General features: G+C 42.9%; 1 protein-coding gene across 1 annotated transcript in view; it reads right to left on the reverse strand.

The window, feature by feature from the left end:
• Positions 1 to 354: 354 nt before the first annotated feature.
• CPQ (carboxypeptidase Q) overlaps positions 355 to 16952 on the reverse strand; it is a 438881-nt gene continuing 422283 nt past the window's right edge. Inside the window, exon 8 of the mRNA XM_053661098.1 lies at positions 355 to 602. Within this exon, the coding sequence (XP_053517073.1) occupies positions 370 to 602 (233 nt within the window). The 3' untranslated portion in view covers positions 355 to 369. The remainder of the gene's footprint in view (positions 603 to 16952) is intronic.

Here is a 16952-nt window from a genome sequence, read left to right on the forward strand (position 1 = left end):
AACAGAATTCTTATTGGAATGCCCTAAGAAGTAAGAATCTTGCTTTAAGTAGCTATCCAAAAACAATAATTTTTAACAGCAATTTTTAAATAGTCTCATTTCAGATTCTTTGTAGGACTATTCCCACTGGGGAAGATTCCTCTTCCCACTTCCCTGGGCCCATCCATCTCTTGCAACAGGCAAGCTTCCCAAGTTCTCTGGGTGGCAGGGCAGGGTCTGATCTAGGAGGTCACCACTGCTTTCTAGACAACACAATTGGTCTTTCAATATGTCCTCTTACCCAATCAGAAATTCCCACGTAGCAATCAAGTGTTGGTGATGCTTTTCACTGGGTAGTGGCATCTCTGGAGAAAAGTCACCTCACAGTCCTCACCCCACAGATCCTTCCCATGGTTGGATTACTGGAACCTTCTCACTTTCAGCTTTAATTTTCCAAATCCCAAGCATGCGAGTGTTAGTTACTAAACATCTCAGGAGATAGAGCACATACTGGTAGGTGTGAAATAAAGGTCCATTCAAGCAACCCACCCTTTTTGGTGTGATTACCCAGTTGTAGTGAACGAAGCTCCTAGAGCAGCCAAACTGCTTACCACTCCACAATCCTGGTAAAATGAAGAATAGACAAGAGCTTAGACTTTCCCCCCAAATACATGTTTTTTTTCCCATAACTGAAAGTTAAATTCATATGTGAAGTAGTAGAATGTAATGGGTAGGATCAAGTGCTCTCAAAATCATAAAAACCCGATTTAATACCTTCTCAGCTGGGTGACCTTGGGCATATTGTGTAACCACTTTCTTTCTCAGATTACTCACCCATAAGATGGAGATAATGATGCTGACCTCATAGAGGTGGTGAGAAGACTCAAGGAGGCAAATGTATTTAAGTAGCACCTGGTAGATAGTGCTCAATAAAGAGTTGGGAGGTAAAGAAATTAAATGTGCCATGCTTTTGAAAGATCTGAATATCCGAGACAGGTCTTCTAATTTAAGCCTTGAGATTTCTTCTCTAGCTTTCCTGTGTTGCTTTCTTTAAGGCATTTGTGGGAAAAACCACAGCATGTGAACCTAGTCCATGTGCGGGAGTGTGGGAGCATCAGGTCAAGGGCGGTGGACTGCTGTGGGCCATCATTGCCCTTTATTATTGCCCCAGCTCTTTCTGTAGAGGATTGTAGCCTTACAGTAAACTCTCATTAACTGAGGTAACTTTGAGACATTCTTTAGAATCAACATAGCTTGAATAAAATATTGATCTAGGCTAGGGGTTGGTAAACTTTTTCTATTAAGGGTCAGATAGAAAATATTTTAGGCTTTGTGGCCCCTAAGCTCTCTGGTGCAGTGTCAATCTTTGTAGTGGGAAAGCAGTCACAGACGACACGTGAATGGAGGGGCGTGGCTGAGTGCTGACAAAACTTCACTTACGGACACCGAGATCTGAATTTCACACAATTTTCATGTGTCACAAAATATTCTTCTTATTATTTTTAAATGACATTTAAAATGTAAAAGCCAAACCATACAAAATAGACAGTGGGCTAGATTTGGCCTATAAGCTGTTTTGCTGAAGCCTGGTCTAGAACGATGTTTTGTTAAAGATAAGATTTGCCAACTCACTGGATCGCTTTAGCTTTCCTCCTGTTAAATGCATGTGTCTATTGAGTGTTGACTCTGAGCATGCACTCTGTTAGGTTTTCTAAGGTTATCGGAATTTCAAGAAGAAGTCAACAAATCTACCATCATAGTGAAAGGTTTCAATACATTTCTCCCCATGTGGCCCATAAATAAGATATGCTATATCTCTTTGAATCTTTATGTAATACTGCAAAATTGATTTTATCATCCTTATTGTACAGTTGAGGAAACAGAGGTTCACATTGACTACTTAATTTGTCTAGGGCCATATGCTGTGGTAGAGCCAAGATATAACCCAGGACTGTGTGATTTCAAAGCCCAGGTGATTTATACTGGCACTCGTAGCTTTTGTTCACTACCAATATCATAATGATTGAGAAGCTCGTGAGGTAGCAGAAAAGAAGACTTGGAAATTTAGGAGCTGTGTTGAATAGAGACCTCACTTTCTAAAACCCTACTCAAGAGTTTTTCCAAAGATTTAAGTTCTATTGGGTTAACATGATCAAATGACTCGAAACTGAAATAGCTATTTATATTTGGTTTTGTTTTTTTAATCACATGAGCAAGAATTACTATGAACCGAGAGTCAATGGCAACACACGCTGAGAGACACCCAGTTGCAGACCAATAATTACTAAGGTCATAGGTCACATTGGAGCAAAGCCGACGCAAGGGTCTTGTCATCGATGGAAACAACAGTGTGCAAGTCAATGAGGCTGAGGCATCCTGGACATAATTAAAAGCTGTCTGCATTAAAACAGTGTCAATTAAATTGAGGAACTCAGAGACCAGAAAGATAAATAATAATAGCTTTGGAAAGGGCTGATTCAGGAAGCCCAGTTTCTAATTTGAGAGTTGCAGGGTAGCAAGTGATGCTAGAAGGGTCCTTAGGAAAACCATTTGTCTGTACTTGGATTGACAGTAGAGAAAGGAGGTCAAGTGATCAACTTCAATTGTCATAGAGATCATTAGCCAGTCTCTTCTAAGGAAAAACAAAAGTGGGGCAGGGAGGAGAGAAAGAGAGGAGGAGAAATGAGTAAAAAGTCAGAAGCAAGCAAAATAGCAAGAAAAACTTGAGGTTTAATATAAGACAGCCTTGGAATGCTTTTGAAAGAAAGTGTGTGTTTTTGTTTTGGGAGAAGTTAAACTAGGGTGTGAAAATGAGGTTGTAAGCAAGCAGGGGAACAGTTTCTTGTGACCAAGGACAGTAAAAAAATGTGGGGCCACATCTGCTTTCTCCCACTATGGTCAAAAGGACCAGATTTCAGGGTGTGAACCTTCAGTAGCAGACAGGAAAGTTTACTTCTTCAAGGCACCGTGTCCTTGGCTGTGTGGGGAGCACTGGTAGCCCCAAACTGATGGCAGGAGTATATCCTAGTTTGGGCTTCTCTCAGAAGCAGACCCTGAGACAAGTGTTTGAGTGCAAACAGTGTTTTGGGGGAAGTGATTGCAGAGAGCAATCAGGAAGCGGGGAGGTGAGACAGAGATGGGAAGAGAGCCAAACAAAGGGGCATTATCAAGCAAGTTACCTCTGTGTGTACAGAGCTTAATCCCACCGGGAATGCTGGGGCCAGCAGAGAACAAACATGAGCCTTGAATTTGTCCTGCCCAAGGAGAGAGGGAGCTGGGGTGTTTGTGTTTCGCCTGCCAGCTGTTGATTAAAGACCTTTCCCCATGGATTCCTGGTAGGATCCAGTGGGCACAGCAGGTGCAGGGGGCTTTAGCAGCCAGAGAGAGCCCTTGGACCTGTGTCACAGGTGCCCATCAACAGTTAGAGTTGGGCTGGCCCTCAGGGTTGCAATGGTGAATGCTGAGGGGAGAACTTGAGGGGTGCTGACAAGCTGTGGCAGGGTACCCATGAAGGACCATCCTGGGAGTAAAGGTGTAAGGGTTATAGTTTTATATGTACACATGCCCCCCAGCTAAACAGGAAGGGAGGTGGTCGAGAGAGAAGAGAGAGACTAAAGGTGTAGACAAGTAGATGAATGACTATAGAGAAGAAGCAAGTTCATGAGAGACCAAAGATGTCAGTGTGACAACCAGAGCAAGAAAGCTGAAGTCTGGAATTTTCTTGCCAGTTGCTCATCCCTGTGAAAAGGGAAAATTGGATATTGTCTGCTGGGCTCCGTAATTCAAGTACTCCATGTGCTTATGCTGAGCACCAGGCTGGTAGGTAAGACAGATGGTTTCTCCTTCTTGTGAGTAGGGCTGGACATGGGAGAAAAAGTTTGCCATGTTGAAAAAGTTAAGCTGCTTTTGTTGGCATGAAAAACTCCACAGACTGGGGAAAAAAGAAGCTCCGAGTCTTCTTGTTAAGTGGCCTAGTAGTGAGACTGTTTTTTCCAATGAATTCCTGGGCCAGAATAAACTTCCACTGCAGCCAACTCTGTTATCCCTCTCTCCACCCATTCTGTAGAAGAATGAGCAGGGCTGGGATGTCTCCATTCAGCAGACATGCACCATTCATCCACTGGTTTTGGGGAGGGCTCTGTCAGGTGCAGCCTCTCTTCCTATCAACGGAGCTTTGAGTCTTGCTGTTACCTAGTGGGTGCTGTGAGCTCACAGGCCGTGAACCCAGCCAGGGAGCTGAACTGTGGGGGTCTGAATGGTAGCCTCCAAAGACATCAGGCCTGGAACCCATCAGTTCCATGATTCCTGGAACCCACAAATGTTACTTTATTTGAAAAAAGGGTCTTTGTAGGCATAAGTTACCTGCGTCTCCTACACGTGGCATTCAGTGACTACTCAGTTCACGTGTTGACTGACTGTTGATGGGACCCTGAGAAATATCCTTCCCTCTTCTCATCAAGGGCATACACAAGAGAATTGAAGGGCCTCCTTGGAGTGCCTGGTTTTTTTATAGTAAAGCTAGAGTTGTCAGGCTGTTTGTACTCAGTTAGAGCTGTGTCATTTAACTTCTCACAGAGAAGAAGCAACGAGAATAGGAAGACAGAGCGTGCCCCACTCCTGGACGCATCTCTGAGTAGAGGTGTGGAGGTCACTGACACGGGAGAACTGGATGCCCAGCAGCAGCCCCCTGCCCGTAACCCTCTCATCGTTCCTCTCTCCCTTCCGCCATTAGTTGCAGCTTGCTGCTGTCATTCCACAAGTCCCTCTTCACTCTCAAAGGAGAAGGAAGAGAATGAGATTGGTAGGGTGCTTTCATGTGCCTGAGAATCCATCTCTTTTGTCTGTGAGCCCTGTGGGATTTGGCATTCTGTGAGCAGCTGACACTCTCCCTGAGAGAGTCCCAGGTCTGGGAGCCATTTCCTTGTGAAGCTGCTCTGCTTCTCTCGTGACTGAAGAGCAGACTGATGCCTCAGAGGTCTGAGAGTTTATGACGGCGACTGCCAGATCTGACTGATGACCGTAGCCGGGGCTATCTCAGATGCCTTTTTTAAATCCTCACCTGAAGATAAGTTTATTGATTTTTAGAAAGAGAGGGAAGGATGTCGGGGGCTGTGGAGAGAGATGTCAGAGAGAAACATCCATTGGTTGCTTCCTATACACACCCTGACTGGGAATCAAACCTGGAACCTTTTGGTGTGTGGGATGATACTCCAGCCAACTGAGCCACCTGGCCGGGGTTATCTCCGATGCATTTTAACCTTGTCCATGGTAAACGTATTTAGTAGACCCTGTACTTGTCCAGGAGGCTTCTACCCACCAACTATCTGACCACTATACTATAACCTGGAGACATCTGTGAGGCATATACTTTAAAAAAAAAAACAAACCCAAAACCCTGAGATAATTCTTCTATGGGAGAGATAAAAAGTGCATTTTATTTTGCATGTGCACTTTATTTACATTTACTAGTGGTTGTCTGTGGCACTGTGTTGAGAAGGATTCTGAAGTGCTATGTTCACTTAGTTATGGGCACCAGAAAACTTATTTTGTTAAAAATATGCTAAAAACCAAAAGGCTCAGTAATGTGCATCTTGAAGCTTCCATGGGAGGTCATTCTTCTCTTTCTTCTTTTTGTTACTAGCAAAATTTCCATTCCTGTCATACTTGACTATAACCAGATGTGATATATTTCATGTATCATCAGATGTCAGAGCTGGATTTTCTTTAAATATCATTTAGTTTAAGCATCTTACTTTACAAGAGGTGAAAATGAGGCTGTAGTAGTCTGGTTTTTCAAAAGGTCAAACAGCTAGTTACTACAGGTCCTCTGTCTCCCATTTGTCTTCTTTCAGATCCTCTGCATCCAAGGCAGAAAATCTGTCATTGCCTTGACTCTCTGCTAGTGAAAAATGTGGGGTATGTAGGACAGGGTTAGCTGGGTATCTTAAGTTGTAATCTATTACTTTTGAGTTGCAAACTCTGGCTCTCTCACTTGCTAGTTGAGTAACTGTGAGACAGTGGCTTAATCTTGTTAAGCCTCAATTTTCCCATCGATATACTGGGGGTGAGGATTGTGAGGATTAAATGAGATAATGAATAAAAGTGTGGAGCACTAGGCCTGACTCAACAAACATTGCCTCTGGCTGTTACCTGTAGAAAAGTGTAGTAGGACTCAATGAGTCCTTCTTTTTCTGAGATCCTGTGATTTAGCTCATCAGCTGATAACACATGGAATTGCCTCGAGCTGCCTGGGATAAGTCTCATGTTTTCATTAGGACTGTTCCACCAGATAAGATCAAATGTGGGGAGTGAGTTTTTTGCTACCTGTAAAGCACTATTCATTGTTTATTTCAGATCACATTCATTATCATTATTATTACACTTCCATAGCTTTTAAGGTATATTCTATGACTATGGCTCTGATCCAGTGACAAGTTTCAATTCCATGAAGGACTTTTTCTAAATTCTTAACCGTCTTAAGGACAAACATTTTTTTTTGCCAGTTTTTATATTCTGACTTGTGTTTTTGAACTGATTCTTCTCAACAAGGTGTGTTTGTTGGCTGAGCTTTATATCTTGTTACAGTTTTAAGTAGTATCATACTTATATTTTCTTTTTATTGTTATTTGATTCCTGGGCTTGTATTTTTTGTCATTTCCTAGAGGACGCCATTTTTAATCATTTACTAGGTTATAAGTGTTTGTGCATGGGTGTATATGCATGGCTAGGCTCAAGTCAACACCAGCATCTGAACAATTAGCACTAGGTGTTTATGAAGGGAACTAGTATAGTGAGGCAGAATTGTCTGTTGTTCTTAGGGGTGTTGTTTGGGTAGAAGTCTCAAACCATGCCATTTCTCTGCTAAACATCGTGATAACCATGGTCTCCATCCCTCACTGGTAGTGCCGACGCACACACACACCACACATACCAGGAAGTAGGCAGGGAAGATGCCACTGACATGAAGTGACTGATTTCCTACCACTGGGTATCTGGAAGCTCTAGCAAGGCTCCTGGGCCTGAGCTCCTGGGCCTCCTGCTGAAGATGTGCTCTAGGTACAGAATACATGAGTGGAGCCGGTAACATCTCTGACAAGACCTACAGAATTGTTGTGTACTTTCTCACTGGAGTTTATTGATCCGTTAAGGAAAACTCACTGAAGTTTAGGTCTATTATTTTTTTTTCCACACAAAAAAGAAGGCATAAGCACAATGTAGAAAGGTAAAGACTTTTTACTTTTTTTTATTGATCAGCACTCCTGTATTAGAATCCTGGTCAGACCTTGCCACGGTGTAGGCATCTGACCCCGGGCTGGTTCCTCACTTTCCTCTGATGTCAGCTTTCCCTCCATGAACTGGAGGAGGACATACTTCCACTGCTGACTTTTGGGCTGTTGAGCAGATCAAATGAGCTACTAGATATAGTAGGACTTGTAAATTTTTAAGTCATTTTCAAAAATAAATTTCTCACAATAATTGCAACAATCTCTGCTCATAAGAAGCTGTGCCCAGACTGAGAATGTGGGTCCCAGTGATGAACCACCAGTAAAGTTTGGAAGTCAAGGCTTGGCCAGCCATTAGTGGTAGAGATGAATGTGGGTCCCAGTGGTGAACCACCAGTAATGTTTGAAAGTCAAAGCTTGGCCAGCCATTAGTGGTAGAGACCCACATCGCATGGCCTCAGCATACAGGAATTTATTGTCTCTCATCATGGATGAGATCACACTGGATGAGAAGGTGTGTGTCCTTGGGACCCAATTTCTTTCACTTAATCTCTTGGTTTCACTTTCCCCTTTGTTAGCTTTATTCTCAGGTAAAATCATCCCACAGATCTCAGCAATAAAATAAATCCTATTCCCACAAAAGTATTAGAACTTGAATTTGGTCTGAATGGCTTGGGTCATGTTTTCTAAACCAAAGACCATCACTAAGGACACTCAATATGCCAATTTGTTCATTTATTCAACACACATTTATTATCTACTATATCCCTAGGACTTTTTGGAAAGCCAAAGATATAGTGGTGAACCAAACAGATAAGCAATGAAGTTCATACATAAAAAGAAAATTTCAGACATAGATTCAAAGTCAGAGGCTGTGGGTGGGACCAGGATTCTGCATGTTAGCAAGCTTCCCAGTGAGTTGGATGCCGGTGGTCTGTGGTGCATACTTCATTGCATGGCATAAAGTGTGCAGAACATGCTCCAAAGAACCAGGGAGCAGTGCTCAGATGCAAATCCCCTTTCTTAGGACAGGGAACTTGGCAGAGGAAACAGTGACATACCAGTGATTGCTTCAGCATGTACAGGAAAAAAGGGTGCTTGCTTGAAGAGTATGTAGGGAACTATAATTGTTCAAGGCATCATTTCTCACACTGGAAGGTCCCATTGTCACCCAAGTGAAAATTCAGGTATTTCCCACAAATATAAAAATGAAGATTTGTTTGCTTGATCCCTTTCTAGTTTAAGTATTTATGAAGATCCAGTGTGGGAACTAGTCCTTTGATGCCAAAGTTGCAGGTCTACATGTGTAGGGGCCGATATTCATTTATTAGCTGTCCCTCCTCCTTTCCTCCACTCTTCCTTTTGGAACAACCTAATATATCTCATTTCCTTCCCTGTCCCCCAGAAGGAAAATCCTTCTTGAAAGTATTTCCATGCAAGACAGTCTAGAGCCTTGTTTCTTAAAGGCAAAGAGTGAGTGTTCCTTTGCAATCTGGTTTTTCAAGCCTTCCAGTTTACCAGAGGTAAGAAACTGAAGCTGAGGTAGAGCAAAACCAGACAGCCTTTCTGGAACCTTTTCCTGGAAAGCTGTCCTGGAGCCATTTCTGTGAACTTGTCTTAACTCTTTTCTGAGGCCTTCCTTCTTGCTTCCCAAAGACAATTCTTTATGCTGTGCAGCCTCCTTTGCCTCTGAACCTTGTAGCTTGCCTTCCAGCCTTTGCTCACTACCCTTTCCCCCTTCTAAAGGTCAGAGTCCAAGGCCTTCCCACGCCACGTTTGTAGAAGTGCTCATTGCAGGTTTATCATGCAAGGAAGTGATTGCTACAGTGGGGTATGGGGAGAGAAAGATAATTATAATGAGAGGCACCAAAGGAAGGCAGAATGCAGTACCCAACTGGGGAAATAGGCAAGTAGAGGAAGCAGCTGATGTGATGGCACTTCTGGAAAGGAGGGTAGGACAGGATCAGAGCCAGTCCCTTCACCGTCCTTCTAGATTATTTACAGATCAGTCACTTAAAGGGAAGCACAGATTAAAAGTGAGGGCTTAGCCCTGGCTGATGTAGCTCAGTGGATTGAGCATGAGCCTGTGAACCAAAGGATCGAGGTTCAATTCCCAGTCAGGGCACATGCCTGTGTTGCGGGCCAGTTCCCAGCAGAGGATGCACAAGAGGCAACCATACATTGATATTTCTCTCCCTCTCTCCTTCCCTTCTCCTCTGAAGATAAATAAATAAAATCTTTTTAAAAAGTGGGGGCTTAGAACTCTAAGAAAGCAGAGTGAAGGTTCCTCAGAGTTCTCTGGTTCCTTGTACAAGATGGAAGTGAAGCAGCAAAGGGTGATGATTTGCTTAAGGTCAGCCAAGACTTTTCCATGACAAAGATTTGCAAGTCATGGGCAGAGGCCAGGAGGCCAAGGGTGGCTGAGATTCACTGGGCACACAATTGTTAAAATCTGTCAGGTTATATAATGAAGAAAAAGTTAATGTCATTTAGTCATTGATGAATAAAGGAATGGCAGGAGTCAAATTTTGACTGTTTCAAAAATTCTTCTGTCTGTGGTCAGATGCTTGGTAGAGTGTGGATAGCTCCGTTCACAGAGATTTGGAAATGAGTTGATAGCTCCTGATTTCTCTCTATTACCAGACAGCCTCTTGCCTGATGACACCTGGTTCTCTCGGGTCTGGCAATTTCCTCTCTTTTTAAAGAGCAGCATAATAGTATCTAAATGCCAATTAAAAAAATAATAACAATAAAATAAAAAGTGATTAATTCTAAAATTATTGGCAAGGCTTCCAGCCTTAACCAGTCTGCCCAGCCCAGCCTCTGATGTCATCAGCAGCCGAAGGCCAAGTTATGCACTGAAATTCGTCAGGTCTGGGAAAGTGGGTTATCTCTTTCGGTATGTGAGGAATTATCTCCTTTTAAAAATGTATTTTAAACATGTGAACTGTCAGTGTTAATATCTGGACTATGAGTTGAATGCAAATGAAATCATGGTGGAGGGGGTCGGGGAAGGAGAGAAGAAATACAGTTAGGCATTCACTTAGAAAATATTAGCTTGACCCATGTACTAAGATGAATGAAGGCAGAAGTTCCTGAAGCCAAGTTCAGATGTGACACGCTTTCCTAAAGAGGCCCAATTAAGATCAAAATCAAGTTACCTCCCAGATTTACATGTGAAAAGGCACTTATAGATGGAGCAGACTGTTTGCATGGCAAATTATAAGGACATGTTTCTTCCTTTTGTCATCAAGACACTATTTCAGCTGTTTCCATATTAAATTTATAGGCTGGAAAGCTCTCGTTCCCATTAATTATATCTGTTCAAAACTGGAACGAGTGAAGATAGGTTGGCCATAAAATGAGATGAGGCAGAAAATCCTGCAGAATGCCTCACCCGCTGAAAGTATTGGCAAAAGGTAGGCTTGGAAAGATCTGTGCAGAGAATCCAATCCTGCAGAAGGCCTGGGGACATTTTTGGGGGGTGGAAGACACCCTTCAGAGACCTTGTCACAGTGTCCTCTCTTCTCACTCCCACAAGGGCAAGCTCATGGGCGTCACTCCACACCGGCTAGGCCGCGGCGGTTCCCTTCCACCCGTGTGGGACAGTAGGAGACACCCCTCCCCCCACACAGCCACTGCCAACATGTTTTCCTGGTTCAGTTTAGCTGACAACACTCTCAGGTAGATCCATCCCAGCCAAGATAAGTACTTCTATTCTCAAACTATCTCTGCATTCACATCACCTAGGGAGATTTTAAAGAATATTGATGTCCATAGCTTACGCACTGAGAGCCTGATTTAAATGACCCAGCTATTCAATTTTTAATTTTGTTCTTCCTCTTATTTTTTTAACTTAATGCATTAGAGAAGAGCAGAAACACTTCAGGGAAGTGTGTTTGCTTTGGCCTTGGAGCTCTCAGACCTGGTGTTCCCGGGAAGGGTGCTGGATGAAGGAGGCCTGACTTCTGGGATCGTAACCCCCACTGGCCAAGTGCCTCCACCTCATCAGCACAGGTTCCTCACAGATGAAACCAGAAGGGTGGGCTAAGTCCCTGCTTCCTCCCCCCGGAAGGTGACACTGTGACTCTGGTAGGACATCACGTTCCCCCGCCTGGCCGAAGTACGTTAGAAAGTCAGCCCTCTACGTGACTCATCTAGCCCAGTTTGTAAAAGTGACCCCAATTTGCCTCTTCCTCCTTTGATTTTAGTTTTGGCATAATTTTAGGTTGGTAAATCATATTCTATAATTATATTTTCTTACATTCAAACCTAATGACTTGAAATTGGCATCACAAGGCCTGATACAAGAGGAAAATGGTCAGGATGTTAGGCCATAGATGGCAAGCAAACTTAGCTTCCTATCAGAGCTAGAAGTACGAAGCATCATACCCCAAAAGGCTCCTTGGACTTGAGCTCTCTAGCCTGGCAGCCCAGATGCCCATGACACTTAGAAATTTCTGGGTTGAGAAAGAAGCCTTAATCTCTTGGAGGCAAAAAAAAACAAAACAAAACAAACCCAAAAGAACAATAACAAACAACTCATATATCCTTGGTTTACACACAAAAGACACAAACTTTACGTATTCATAGAAGATTATGAATTAATTAATAAAAGAGGGGTTAATAAACCATAAAGGCAAAATTAAAGTACAGGCAAATTAGAATAATGCAGTACTCATTTTCCTTGATATGAAGCACACGGTGAAAAATAAGACAGGAGCTTTGGGCTGAAATAAGCTGAGGGCTTGTTGAACCCAAGCTGTGCATAAAAGTATTTCAAGGTGCTTATGTGAGTGTGTGCATGGTTCTTTTTTTTTTTTCTCCCTCCCCGAACTTGCTGGTGAAATCTACCGTCCTGTCCTTTTTCATCCCCTTCTCTGCAGGGTAGATGTACTCTCCCAACTGGGGCTCTATTTGCCCTGCCAAATTCCATTCTGAAAATCATCTTTGGAAATGGCAGCTTTAAGAGGACACAAACAAGACTGAAACCAAAGGGAATGACTTGAATTCGGAAGTTAAAGAGTATCTGAGGAGCCCTGTGGAGCAAGCTCATGTTTTCCGAGGACCCTGCTGGCTGTGCCAGTCAAAGTGGCCGGTCTCTGCGGATGGGATGTGCAACTTTGTGCACTGGACGGTAATTGCCCATGACAATTGCAGCCTTCTAACTGCACCGAGAAAAAGAGATATCCTGATAAATGCAGCAACCAGAAACCCACACTCTTTGAGGCAGATGTCCTATTAAAACTGTAATTGTCTCCATTAGAGAAATTCCTCCCCATGTTCCCATTCTTTCTTTTATGTACCTGTTTTTCAATAGTCTTTCTCCATTCACCTCATTCAAATCTCCTGGGTCTCTTCTGTGGAAAAGAACCTCAAGGTATTGCTGCTTGTCATCTCTTACTGCTTGGATATGTGAAAATGTATTTTCCTTTTAAGTTTCTCATCACACAGACCTTTGCATGGGCATTGTATTTTCACATTTATTTACCCACACTTTCATCATCTGCTCATCCATCTATCCATATTCATGCATTTACTAAACCCTGTGAGAACAATGGTTGTTCCCAGAGCTGTTCCTTCTCCCTTTGGAAATAACCCCATTTTCCTTTGGGGGAAATGCCTTCATTCATTTTCAGTCCACGTAGTTTAAATGGGACTGATCCCAGCAGCCAGCAGCAAGGGTGGGTACTTGACTCAGGCCTGGTCACTGACTGAGTGACGGAATTAATTGGGCAAATCGGAGCCAGTCTGACTCCTTGATTTATGGTTAGAACTTTTGGGACAGAGAATGTCTCATGTAACTGATGTTGCCAAGCTATAGGAATGTCAGCCTGGATTTGCCAATAGCCATGATGGAAGAGTGAGGCCAAGAGAGAAGAAACAGAACTGAGACGTGATGAGTAGGCAGCCAAGTCCTGACAGCTTGGTGGAGCCGCTGAATCCAGCTGTTTCAAATTCTATCCCCTGAAATTTTCAAGGGTGTGAGTATATAAATATCCCTTTTCACGTAAGTCATTTTTAGTTGGGTTTCTCTCACTTGCGAATTGAAAGAGTTCTTTCTACTCCATGCCAAGCCCTGACACCAAGACAAACCAATTCAGAGCCTGAGTAGCCTCGTAGAGCAGGTGAGTGTGAACTCTGTCACCAGCATTTGAGTTCTGGCTCCATGAATGAAAAGGTGCTTGACCCCACACAAGTCCCTCTGTGCCTCCATTTATTCATCTAGAAAATGGTGCAGGTGTAAATAGTAACTCCCTCCTGGGTGTTGAAAGGGTAAGATAATTTTTCCAGAGTGATTTGCATCTGGGCTATAGTAAGTGTTCAATACACATGAGCTGGAGGCAAATTGTGGTCAGCACTGCAGGGAGGCAATGAACAAGATGACAGCCGTACCAAATTGGCTTTCAAATCTGTCTCCTTCTCTCTTACTGCATGATTTCTCCCCCTTTCTATGCCACTGGATAGATTGCATTGTTGTTCCTGATTCAGAACAAACCAGGGCAGTTGTAAGCCTTGGTATCGGTTTGTTCATGTGGTACTTCTCTGCAGAAGCTGACAAATACATGATGACCTCTTTATACCCAGCACAACTAATGATGATGGCAGGACATGTCGGATGGGAAATTGTCTCCACGTTCACGAAATGGTAGCCTCTAAAGACACTATCAGCTCTGGCTGACGTGGCTCAGCAGATTTATCTCTGGCCTGTGAACCAAATGGTCACAGGTTCGATTCCCAGTTGGGGCAAATGCCTGGGTTGTGAGCCAGGTCCCCAGTAAGGGGTGCATGAGAGGCAACCACACATTGATGTTCCTCTCCCTCTCTTTCTCCTGCCCTTCCCCTCTCTCTAAAAATAAATAAATAAATAAATAAATAAATAAATAATCTTTAAAAAAAGACACTATCAGGGAAGCTATTCCAGAGTGCTTCTTATGAAAACAGGTTTTGAAGCACAGCTGAATGCAAAATCATCAGGAATTAAAAAAAGTGGGGAGTAAGATCTGGTAAAATGCTGTCTGCAACTACTTTCAAATCCCAGTGGATCAGGATTTGAAAGTGGATCAGCCCTAGGCAAAGTCTGTGTGGAGTTCACCAAGATCCTAATTTTATAGAACGAGAAATTTTGCTGAGTCTCACCAGCTCATCTTGCTCCTGCCCCCTTTCTCCTGCCATTAGTTAATGATCCCCACAGGCAATAATCCTCACAGCTCATAAACCCAAACGCAGGCCTCCCAGTCCCCACACAAGTCCAAACACTACACATGGTATCAGACTCCCCAGGAAGGCCTTGCCCAGGAGAGAGCTGTTGCCACCTCACGTGGCCTCCTGATTAGCTCCCTCTCTGTGAGACACTGGAACACTCTCAGCTCAGGCCATGGAGCTTTTCAGAGAATTAACTTCTCTTTTTATAGTTAATGGCTCTGACAGCTAGGCCTCTAATGTAGCGCAGTCAATAATTCACCCCGACGGCTTCTTTCCACGTATAAAACCAAAGCAATTTCTAAAAGTCTTTCTGCGGCACACAGCAGCCTAAAAGTTGCTTAGGAAGCTAATGGGAAAGGCCTTCATTACTCTCAGGGTAGTCCCTCTGGACCTTTGTTTGATTTTCTTGTTCTTCCCCTTTTTTTAAACAAAAAGAATCAAGTTCATTCTCACTTAGGTGTGTTCTGTGAGTGCAAATGTTGCCCTCTCATATACCTAGGAATATCAGACTATGGGTTGCTGGCCAGCTGGGATTTTAGAGAACTTCCAACTGAGAGTGATTATGTCCTTAAGAAGCCTTCAAAGATAGAGAAGCTATGCTGGCCACTGTGAATTCAGGGGCACATTTATTGAAGCTAGGAGAAAAGGGCTAGGACCTTCTAACAGACAACCTACTGATAAATAATTCCCATCAGAATGTCAAATAAATAAATAAAAACAAAAACAAAGATACAAATGAAGGCACACAAATTCAAAGATTCTAAATCAAGAAAGAAAAGGAGTGTGACATCTTCCATTTCTATTTGTAAGAGTAACCTGTTTGGTGATGATTATATTAAGAAGAACTAACATTTTACTGACTGAGGTCATACCCAACACTGTTCTAAGTGCTTGATAATTGTTCACTCACATAATCCTTAGGACAACCCTATGACGTGGACACTATTAGTCCCGTGTTACAGATGAGGACACTGAAGTGAACACGCATAAAGCTAGAAAGTGTTGGCTTCTGGCCATGCTCCAGCCAAGCTCATACAACCGTCTATGTAAGGATGTTTTCTAGAGGTCTTGAGTGACTTGTTGACCTTTCTGGCTATATGTGACAGCCAATGCTGTCTTTTCTACTACACAGCTTTATTGGCCCCTGAATGTTCTTTTTAAAGACACATCTCCAGGCTGTTCTATCTGAGCCTCTTCTACCCAGTTGGTTTCTAGTTACAAATCCTGCAGCCATGTCATACCAGAGGGTGAGTAAGAGAGCGTCATTCAACAAGCGTGCACTGGGTTTTTGCCATGTGTGGGGCTCTGGGACACAGAGATGAAAATGCCAAAGTCCTTGGACTCAAACATTTCATAATCTGGTGGTAGAGATAGACAAACAGACCATCCCAAAACATGCAACAAATGTGATTTTAATAGGTCCAAATAGCACTTAATTTGTACGAGGCACTATTCTTAGCACCTGTCACAGATTTTCCTCATTTCATTTTTACAACAATCCCATGAGTAGTTGTGGTTAAAATTTTGTGGACAAGAAAGTGGAGGAACCAAGAGGCTATGTGACTCAGCTCTTAGTGGAGGAGATAGGATTCTCAGTCTGGGCAGCCTGGACCCGATCCTGCACTTTTATTTCCACTTAATTTGATCTTTTTTAAAAATTAACTTTATTGGAGTGACATTGGCTCACAGAAGCATACAGGTTTCAAGTGTACAATCAACAAAAGATCATCCGTACACTGCATCATGCACCCGCTGCCTACAGCAAGGTCTCTTCTCATCCTCATTTATCCCTCCTTTGCCCTCTTCTCCCTCCCCCCACCCCTGCTTTGTCTCTGGCTAGCACCACACTGTTGTCTGTGCTTATATGTCACATACACGCACACACACATATATATACAGATATATATGTATTTTTGCTTAATCCCTTCACCTTCGTTCATCCAGCCCCCCAAACCTCTAACAGATGTCAGTCTGTTGCATGTATCCATGTCTCTGTTTCTATATTGTTCATCAGTTTATTTTTGTTCATTAGATTCTGCATATAAGTGAGATTTTATGGTATTTATCTTTCTCCGACTTAGGCTTAGGCTTATTTCATGTAGCATAATAATCTCCATTCTATTTTCAATTTTTTGAGGAAACTCCATACTGTTTTTCACAGTGGTTGCACCAGTCTGCATTCCCACCACCTGTGTATAAGGTCTCTCTTTTCTACACATTCCTGGCGACACTTGTTTATATTTATATTTTTATTTTTTTATTATTGTTCAAGTCAGTTGTCTCCATTTCCCCCCCACAACCAACATTTGTTTTTTGCATCTCTCTGATGATTTGTGACAATGTGCATTTTTCATGTCTATTGGCCATCTGTATGTCCTCTTTGGAGAAGTGTCTATTCAGGATCTTTGCTTATTTTTATAATCTTCACTTGAAGATACACATGTGTTTTTTTTCGATTTTAGAGAGCGAGAGGAAGGGAAGGGGTTGTGATGGGCGGGGAGAGAGAGAGAGATCAGTTGCCTCCCACATGTGCCCAAATGGGGA

Source organism: Artibeus jamaicensis, unplaced genomic scaffold (genome assembly GCF_021234435.1).
Source record: "Artibeus jamaicensis isolate MK-2021 breed Jamaican fruit bat unplaced genomic scaffold, CSHL_Jam_final scaffold_916, whole genome shotgun sequence".
NCBI classification, from domain to species: Eukaryota; Metazoa; Chordata; class Mammalia; order Chiroptera; family Phyllostomidae; genus Artibeus; species Artibeus jamaicensis.